Source organism: Mytilus trossulus, chromosome 3 (assembly GCF_036588685.1).
Source record: "Mytilus trossulus isolate FHL-02 chromosome 3, PNRI_Mtr1.1.1.hap1, whole genome shotgun sequence".
Lineage (NCBI taxonomy): Eukaryota > Metazoa > Mollusca > Bivalvia > Mytilida > Mytilidae > Mytilus > Mytilus trossulus.
In genome coordinates, this window is record NC_086375.1 from 5,066,651 (window position 1) to 5,076,537 (window position 9,887).

The 9,887-nt window shown below is 34.1% G+C and overlaps 1 protein-coding gene across 4 annotated transcripts; it reads left to right on the top strand.

Annotated features, from left to right (window-relative positions):
- Positions 1-803: 803 nt before the first annotated feature.
- On the top strand, positions 804-9,515 carry LOC134710036 (GTPase IMAP family member 4-like). Of its 4 annotated transcripts, XM_063570187.1 has the most exons (3): positions 825-871; positions 2,605-2,664; positions 3,751-4,820. In XM_063570187.1, exon 3 carries the CDS (start codon positions 3,764-3,766, stop codon positions 4,556-4,558), a length of 795 nt encoding a protein of 264 aa, XP_063426257.1. In that variant the 5' UTR covers positions 825-871; positions 2,605-2,664; positions 3,751-3,763; the 3' UTR covers positions 4,559-4,820. The 4 variants fall into 4 exon arrangements, with proteins under 4 accessions (XP_063426260.1, XP_063426259.1, XP_063426257.1 ...); XM_063570190.1 differs by lacking the exons at positions 2,605-2,664; positions 3,751-4,820 and adding an exon at positions 8,749-9,515 and having other exon boundaries at positions 804-871; XM_063570189.1 differs by lacking the exons at positions 2,605-2,664; positions 3,751-4,820 and adding an exon at positions 5,838-6,730 and having other exon boundaries at positions 822-871.
- The last annotated feature ends 372 nt before the right edge of the window (positions 9,516-9,887 follow it).

Below are 9,887 nucleotides of genomic sequence, written 5' to 3' on the forward strand. Positions count from 1 at the left end.
ATAATAGCAGAACCGGCGGGAATAATTACCGTTTTTGGACGAGTTTTAGTATGGGCCACTCTTCTGTTGAGAATTCGCGAAGGGCCGCCAGAAGGAATTGCTTCCACGATAAAAGAAATATTTAGAGTTGTCCCTCTTTAAGTATTAAAAGTAAAATCACAAAAATACTTACCACCGAGAAGGACCCTAATCAAATGGCAAAATGAAAAGCTCAAACACACCAAACGAAGGAATAAAAAGTTACAACTGTCATATTCCTGACTTGGTCGGGTACATGCATTTTCTTGTAGAAAATGGTGGAATAAACCTGGTTATATAGCTAGCTAAACATTTCACTTGTATGACAGTCGCATCAAATTCCTTTATATTGACAACAAACAGTCATAATAGATAAAATGACACAAATAGGGTTACAGTAGGCAACTTTGTGTTATAATCTTAATCACTATAAAAAATCAAACAGATATGTTGTAAAGAAGCACACGGGGCATAAAGACAAAACACATAAGCAAAAATATGAAAAACAATAAAATTCAAATATTTACAATAGGACAATAACACAATGACGGGATGCATAATCAAATGATAAGATTATTTCTATTTCGAATTGCATACAAATGTGATGAGATATTTTGATTAAGTCACAATGTTAACAGATTTCCGTATTATTCGCTGAAAACCTCTACATTTTTCATTCAATGTTATGACTTCTTTTTTTATAAATCTTAAACTCGGGTTGTTGGCTTTAAATACCTTACGTTTCAATTTTTACAAATCTCCGCCTATATTTGAGGGTGGAGCTATATGTATTTAAGTAGTATACACTTTAATATTCTTGAAGTCTTCGTCAACTCGTTGCATTCGAAGCTAGGTAAGACTATTTTCATTATTAAATTAAAAAAACCCATCTCTTTCCCTTAAAAACTTTCTAGATTTTATAAGAAGGAAAATTGTCACTCGAATATACATAAGTATTGAATGTCGTTTATTATTTTGTACATATTATTTATCATGGTTTTATGTAAAACTCGCCCCTAACATTTTGCATTGATATCAGGGTCGGGACTTACGAGGTCAGGAATTGAAGTTGAAAAGAATAAATCCCTAAAATTATTTTTTTGTATATATAACTTGTTTTTTGAGGTATGTATTTACTAAACATTTGTTTTTATTGATATGAGTGACGAACCGAAATCTTCATACATTTTCGAATTATAATACAAATACGACATTCCTCTTTATTGCTATGATCTTGAGTTTTAAGGCCCGCCCGGCCTTGACTTCTATTAGAAACCAATTTTTTTTAAATACTTTAATAAGATCACCTTGCATTGAAATTAATTACAAAGTGTGTCGTCAGCCAGAAATAAATAATTCTATAGTCGCCAGTTGTCTTCCTACGATAGTTCTCTTGTGGTACTTCGGTTTCTCTGCAATGAAAATTTGGCCTTCATGATATGCCATTAGACTGCTGCAGTTACGTTAAACATAAATCAATCAATCAATCAATTTTCAAATAGCTTTCAAAGACCGGAAATAATCCAATCACATGGGCCACAGGATCAAATTACAATTATTAGAATAACATGAATAAAGAGTACTGGTATTGCTTGGTTTTTGTTTCGTATAACGTCCAGTGGGAAATATAACATGCATATTCAGGACAAAAACACTGATAGATATGTAAATAGTTATCGTAATTTCTTCAATTATTTTTAGATATTGAGATTATGTTGCAGTTGACATGCCCAAACTATTAGAATCATATTCAAAACAGTGTGGTCCTGGCCATTGATTGACGATCTAAATTATCCCATTGACTTGGACAGATTAGGTGAACGTTTGTCTGTAACGACCATTGCTCACTTCTTACTTATTATAGAATTTAAACTGTGGGGTCACCAAAGGTTCTTAACGCCTCTAATGATAAAAGAATTCGAAAAATTATTCAGGAATAACGTTTATGTTTTGATTTATATTATTGATATAAATCAACACATTGTATTATTCAGGATTCGTTTTTCGAATTGCTTTATTTAGGGGTTGAGAACCTTTGGTGACCCCACAGATTCAGTGTCTTTAACAAGTACATAGTGAGCAGTGGTTGTTACCGACAAACGTTCACCTAATCTGTCCCAGTCAATGGGATAATTTAGGTCGTCAATCAATGGCCAGGACCACACTATTTTGAATATGATTCTATATGAAAAATCAGAAAAGCGGTGGCGGGTCAAAAAGGCTTTATCTTAAATTTAGGTGGCTCTCTTAATTAAGACTTTCATTCTAGTACCGTTTTTGCATTTAAGTGCGCATTTATGTCTTGTTAAACTTTTGTTGAATTTTATTGTATATTCTTCAAAATCGACCTTCACCCATGAACAAAAATGTAGACAAGCTTTATGCGAGATTTTATTGAACCAAATTGGTGCTGGAGAGTTGTTGCATTGGCATCGGCATTCTAATTGGTTGTCTGGTTGTGTAAGAGGACCTTCATAATGAGGTTTAACGCAAAGTGAACAAATTCGGTTGAATCTACACGCGAACATTTTAAGTCGCATCAACGTGAAATCGATGGTATAAACGTCATTTCTGCGTATTTTCTAGATTTGACTGGTGTTGGGAGAAGACACTATAACTACTCCAGTGTGAAACGACTTTCGGTTGGTAAGTTTATAACTTTAGTGAGTATAAATATTTGTATCTAAGATAGTTTAAGACAAGATCTACAAATTAGTCAACATAGCTGAAATACAGTGGAATGGAGATGTTGTCATAACAGGACGCAAATTTTATCAATATTTTTCGATTTTGGTAAAAAAAGAAAAAAACCCAACATTCACAACTTAAACAATCAGACAAGATCTATAGTTACTAATTAACATTGTCAAGTCGTATCTCCACTTCTATACAGAGTTATTTTTCTTAAATTGCATTTTTTCAAACATTATTTGTTTCGTTCAAATCAAAACGATTGTAGATAGGGAGAAACTAGATGTTAGACACAATCATTGTGGCCGGATGCGGCCGTTTCACCTATTCTTATTTTCGCGTTTTTCCGTTCACTTTGCAAACGCGAAATCGGGGAAGCGAGAAAGCGAAAACGCGAAATAGATTATTGAGAAATCGGTAAAGCCAGAAATCGAACATGCAAACTCGAGAAAACGAAATCGAGAAATCGCAAAAAGCGAAAAAGCGAAATCGGTTCATTGAGAAATCGAGAAATCAGGACATCGAAAACGCGAAAACGGGAAAATGGGAAATCTGGAAAGAGAAAACGTGAAATCAGAAACCGGGATATCGCGAAATCGCGAAATCAAGAAACCAAGAAAGCAAAGGCGCACAACGCGAAAACAGGAAATTAAACAGATTTATCGATTTTCCTGAACCGGTCACCATATGTTATAGTTGCCGGATGCGGTCATTTCGCATTTTCGTTTTCGCTTTTTTTATTTTCCAATTTCCCGATTTCTCAATTTCTCGATATCACTTTCTCGATTTCTTGATTTCTGATTTCCCTATTTTTCGATTTCGCGATTTCGCAGTTGCAAAGTGAGAGGCGAAAACGCGAAATGGTGAAATGGTCGAAATTTGACCTAGCTATAATATCTTACTTTTTACATATTGTAACGTGGATGGAGAGTTGTCTAACTTGCTCTCAGACCAAATCTTCTTTTAGTACTATATATATTACCTTCTAAAACGAATGTGTGCGCAAGATGAATTATGATGAAGCTTATTTGCTCATTTCAGGGACACGTATAAAATGGACAACCCTGACGAACTCCGAATCATATTATTAGGAAAAACAGGTGCTGGAAAAAGTAAGACAGGAAATTCGATACTCGGAAGGGATGCATTCAAGTACGGTGATTATGGTTCTTCCGTTACATCAATCTGTCAAAAGGAGACTTCCGGTAGATTTGGGAAGAAAATTGACGTGGTTGATACTCCCGGGGTTTTTGATACTGATCAAGACAATGAGACGATTCAACGAGAAGTAAAACGGAGCATTATCTTATCTTCTCCTGGTCCGCATGCTATCCTACTTTGTATTCGAGTGGCTCGATTTACAAGGGAAGATGTCAAAACACTTGAACACTTCGTGAGATATTTCGGGAAGGAGATGCTTAAATACGTAGTTGTTATCTTCACACACTTAGATCAACTTTTAGACGACTACATTGATCAAAATGAAAATCAAACTAAAACAAATTTTATAAGTTCTCTACCAAAAGATGCTCAACAATTTCTGAGAATGTGCGGCAACCGGTATTTGTTTTTTAATAACAGAAGAAGAGGGAGCGAAAACGATAATCAAATAAAAGATCTTCTAATGACTGTTTCGTCAGTTCGGCAGCAAAACGGAAATACTTGCTACACTAATTCAGATTACAAGAAGGTTGAACTGATGCTTCAAGAACGTATGAAGGAAGAAAATGAAGACAGAGATACTGTTATAAATAACGACGAGTTTTACTTAAAAGTTATGGAAGTAATTGGTGTTGTTAGTAAAATTGCCTTAAAATTTGTTGAGATCATGTTAGAATTAGACGGCTGATGTTATTGTTATATTTGTTTTACCAATTTGTCGTTAAAATTTTTCACTACACAACATTGGCAGAGTGTTTCTTTCTCTCAAAGGCAATCTGTGGTAGATTCTCATGGATGTTATACATATAATAGCCTGTATGATTTAATATCAATAGCTAAGGTTTAATATATGAATGTAAGATAACATACTGTATGTTGTAACAATTATATATGTTATGTGTATATGCCTCCTATGAGACCTTATTTGGAAAATAAAATGACTTATCTTATCTTTTCTTATAATTTTTTTTTCTCAGTGTCAAAATATAACCTCACTTTCAAACAGCATACACAACGTTTGTCCCACTTTAGTAAGGACGCTACTAATTACAAATGCACAAGAAAATGGTAAATAGTAACAAAAAACTAAATTCGTATTGTTAAGATGCAAACAGACTGTGGGTATACCCTTATATTTTACAGTTTTATTTTTATGTTCCATGTATGGGCATTATGATTTTTGGTCTGTGGGTCTGTCCGTTCGTTTGTCCGTCTGTCTGTCCCGCTTCAGGTTAAAACTTTTAGTCAAGTAAGATTTTGATGAAGTTGAAGACCTATCAACTTGAAATTTAGTCAACATATTCCCTGTGCTATGATTTATAATCCATATTCAAAATGTCAAATTACGGTCTTGGCTCAAACCGAACAGCAGCTATAAAAGAGGGACGAAAGATACCAAAGGGACAGTCAAACTCATAAATCTAAAAAAAAAACTGACAACGCCATGGCTAAAAAAGAAAAAGACAAACAGAAAAACAATAGTACACATGACACAACATAGAAAACTAAAGAATCAACAACACGAACCCCACCAAAAACTAGGGGGGATCTCAGATTATCCGGAAGGGTAAGCAGATATAAAGGGTTCCGAAAATGACTAGTGGAAAACTATTTAAACGGGAAAACCAACGATCAAATCTATGTAAAAAACGAGACACCAATGAACCACAACAACAAACGATAACTACTGAACATCAGATTCCTGACCTAAGACAGGTTAAAATAAATACAGCGGGTTAAAACGTTTTAAAACATTCACCTTTGTTGTCGTTTAAGCTATTAATTATTTTATGATACATTACATATGAAAGTTGTTAATGTTTGTGTCATGTTGGTCTTTTGTGGATAGTTGTCTCATTGGCAATCATACCACACCTTCTTTTTTTATATTTAATTGAAAAAGAAATAATTTTTCAGATAACATTTCCGTAACTTTTTAATTATTTGATGATCCCGTTTAATTTCAGCCATCAATGGCTTCTTATGAGATTGAAGACTGGGTGAAACCTGTTAACACTTTCGTGCTTTTAGGCAGACCTGGATCCGGTAAAAGTCGAACAGGAAATACAATAACAGGATGTAATAAAGCGTTTGAGTTTGGTTTTCATTCCAAAACAACGTCTAAAAAGTGTGAATCTAAGTTAACGGAAATATGTGAAGCTGAAGTTTGTGTAATCGACACTCCTGGGGTTTCCGTGTTTGAAAAACAGGATTTTGAGGACATTCAATCAGCTTTGCCCGAAGAAGGACCAAGTAAAATCATATTTCTCCTTTGTGTATCTATAGGGAGACTGACCCATGATGAAATCTCGCTTATAAATCAGTACTTTGCAGTTTTTGGTGATGAGTTTGCGGATAATACTATCATTATATTTACTCACTTGGATGAATGGGAGTCCGACATGAACGACCGCAATGTCGAGAACCCAAAGTTTGACAGTTATCTCCACGAATTACCAGAACAAACCAAGACAATTTTCCGACGTTTCCATAACAGATATCTACCATTAAACAACAAACAGAAAAAGAGAGAAGAAACGCAATGGAACTTGAAACTAATGACAATTGCCAATTCTATGCAAGGGTTTAACATATCATACAACTTTCCTACCGTTAGCTACTCGAGCTATTTAAGAGAAATGGCTTTAAACTACTCAATCTATCTCAGAGAAATGGCTTTTAGATGTCTACGAAACATTCAAGGAAAAGTATTCGGCAATGATTGAACTTAAAGCTTAAATGTTAGTTGATTTGGTATTCTTAGTGAGAATACACAATAAGACAAATAAAAGAAATGCTGACTTCAGCTTCTAGTATGTGATACAAAGACTTTTGGTTTAATTCTTTGAATTGTGTAAGGGAGCTACCATTTCATTTTTATGGGGGGGGGGGGGGGGGGGTGCTATGATGAAATTTGAAAAAAATTAGGCAGGACAGGAGTTTTGAGTAAAAAAAAAAGCAGGATGAGACACTAGCAAAAAAAATTCAGGACGACAATTTAGGTAAAAAGAAATGGCAGGACCGATAAGAGTTAAAAATAAAAAAGGCAGGACAGAGATTACAACTAAAAAAAATGCAGGACAAAATTTTTCATCCTAGCCATAAAAATCAAATGGTAGCTCCCTAACTTAATATACCCATCAGCGTAAATTGAATGATGACACAGTGGTTATTAATAAAAGATTAAAAGAATGTAGAAATATTTGGTTCATTATTCAAATAAGTTAATGGGAATTTTTGCTATCCCAATAATGAATATGGCCAAGTTTGGTGTTACAAATCAAGAAGTTGCATTCTAATGTATAATTATGGCGGATATTCCCTTCCATAGTATTCCGATCAGTGTCATTTTAAGTTACAACAACAAATATGTCCCAATTCACGTTCAAAATACATTTGACGTTGTAATGGTACTGCAACTCACGCACACATGTTCCAGGTAGTGTTCCGGAAGTTAACATCCACTTTTTCTATCGATTTTAACTATTTTTTAATCATGTGAACGTTTCATGGTGTTCCGGGGGTTGAACACACCCCCTTTTCAAAATTAACGGATATGTGCCTTCGCAAGTGCATCCCTTGATTTATTGGAGACATTGTTTTGTCAGATGTCTCATTTTCTTCCCTCTAAACTTGATCATTTTTATTTTTGATCTGACATAATGATTAGGGAGATCAACTTACATGTAACATGGTATATGTTGTTGTAGATATTCACTGTTAACGGCCATCTTGGATTGTACAATATCAGTACACAGTCGGTCTACTTATTCTTCTAAATCTTGAGACAGATTTGCATTTTATGTGTAAATAGATATAGGAAGATGTGGTGTGAGTGCCAATGAGACAACTCTCCATCCAAATAACAATTTAAAAATTAAACCATTATAGGTTAAAGTACGGCCTTCAACACGGAGCCTTGGCTCACACCGAACAACAAGCTATAAAGGGCCCCAAAATTACTAGTGTAAAACCAAGACTGCATTTTTGAATGAAGACAAATACGTAGTTCATTGCATTTTGCAAAAGGTTTAAAACAAAACCGAATATTAATGTTTTTGTTTTTAGAAATAATTTTTCAACTTGGCAATTTTAAAGAAGATAACTCTTATAGAAGACTTTTTGTACTGGTATACTGGTGTAATTTTCATTTCTTTCTTGTAGCAATAAAACAAGTTCAATGACACCATTTTTTTCTTTTAATTTTCTAAAAGCATATATTAAAACATATGCTCTCTTATTTTTATTTCGAAATTTAATGTGATAAATTTCTTTTTGCTCGCAAAAATATTTGTTTTCATGAACAATTTATACAAATTTTTACAATTTTGCACGATGTGTAGCTTGAAAAATAGCATGGTGTACCAATTATATTTATCATATTTTTGTAAAAAGGCATTGAAGAATCATTATTTGGCAAAGTATAAACACATTACATATGAGGATATATATATCGATGATCCACCTTTATACATATCTGAGTGCGACAATCAGTAAATCTGTAAGTTTAATATTTATGCCCCACCTACGATAGTAGAGGGGCATTATGTTTTCTGGTCTGTGCGTCCGTTCGTCTGTTCGTCCGTCCGTCCGTTCGTCCGTCTGTCCCGCTTCAGGTTAAAGTTTTTGGTCAAGGTAGTTTTTGATGAAGTTGAAGTCCAATCGACTTCAAACTTGGTAAACATGTTCCTTATGATATGATCTTTCTTATTTTAATGCCAAATTAGAGATGTTACCCCAATTTCACGGTCCACTGAACATAGAAAATGATAGTGCGAGTGGGGCATTTGTTTACTGAGGACACATTCTTGTTTATTCACTGGTTTGCTTTAGCAATCGAATTATTGAAATGGCTGTGCACGTTTTATTTGTTTTCAGTACAACATGGCTGCTGAAACCAACGTTTCAGACCAGACCATTAATTTAGTTCTGCTTGGGAGAAAAGGATCTGGAAAAAGCAGAACTGGCAATACTATTCTCGGATCTAATGAGGCATTTAAATTTGGATATCAAATCGAAACTAACTCATGCGCAGTAGAAAGGGCATCTCGGTTTGACAGACACCTGCGTGTGATCGATACCCCAGGAACAGATACTTTCTCACCAGAGGAAAGTGTAAAATTACGAAAACATATTTCGGAAAAGTCTAAGGGAAATATCATATATCTTTTATGCATTAAGATTGGACGTTTCACCGAAGAGGAAAACACATTAATTAATCAATACATCAGGTATGTAGGTCAAGATTTTGAAAAGGCGACCATTGTAATTTTTACTCATTTAGACGAGTGGATATCAGATTGTCAGGATCAAGGAATATTGGAGCCAAAATTTGAAGACTTCATCACAACTCTCGATAAAAACTCTATTCAACTGCTTAACAAATTCGATATGAGATATAAACCTTTGAACAATAGACAAAGTGGGAATGATGAACTTGTTAAACAAATAATATGCATGGCGGAACAAATAACTCGTCAGCCATCTTTTTCAAGAGCAGTTACTCAACGTCAATGTGAACCGGAAGTCGAAAGTCAATCAATTTTATGTTGTAATTTTATGTAAAGATTCTATAAAGATAAAAGTGTATAATTGAAAAAAAAGTAAAATTATCAAAGTTTTGAACTTTGAGGAAAATTCAAAACGGAAAGTTCATAATCAAATGGCTAAATCAAAATCTCAAACACAGCAACCGAATGAATAACTGACATATTCCTGACTTGGTACAGATATTTTCATATGTAGAAAATGGTAAATAGAACCTGGTTTTATAGCTAGCTAAACTTCTCACTTGAATGACAGTCGCATAAATTCCATAATATTGACAACGATGTGTGAACAAACCAAACAGTCATAATAGTTCAAAAATGTAAAAAGTAGGGGTACAGCAGTCAACATTGTATTAATCTTAATCACTATAAAAATAAACAATATGTAAAAAAAAGAAACTCATAAAGGTTAAAAGCCAAAGAACATAAGCCAACATGAAAGACAAAAATACAAAAAAAGACCATATC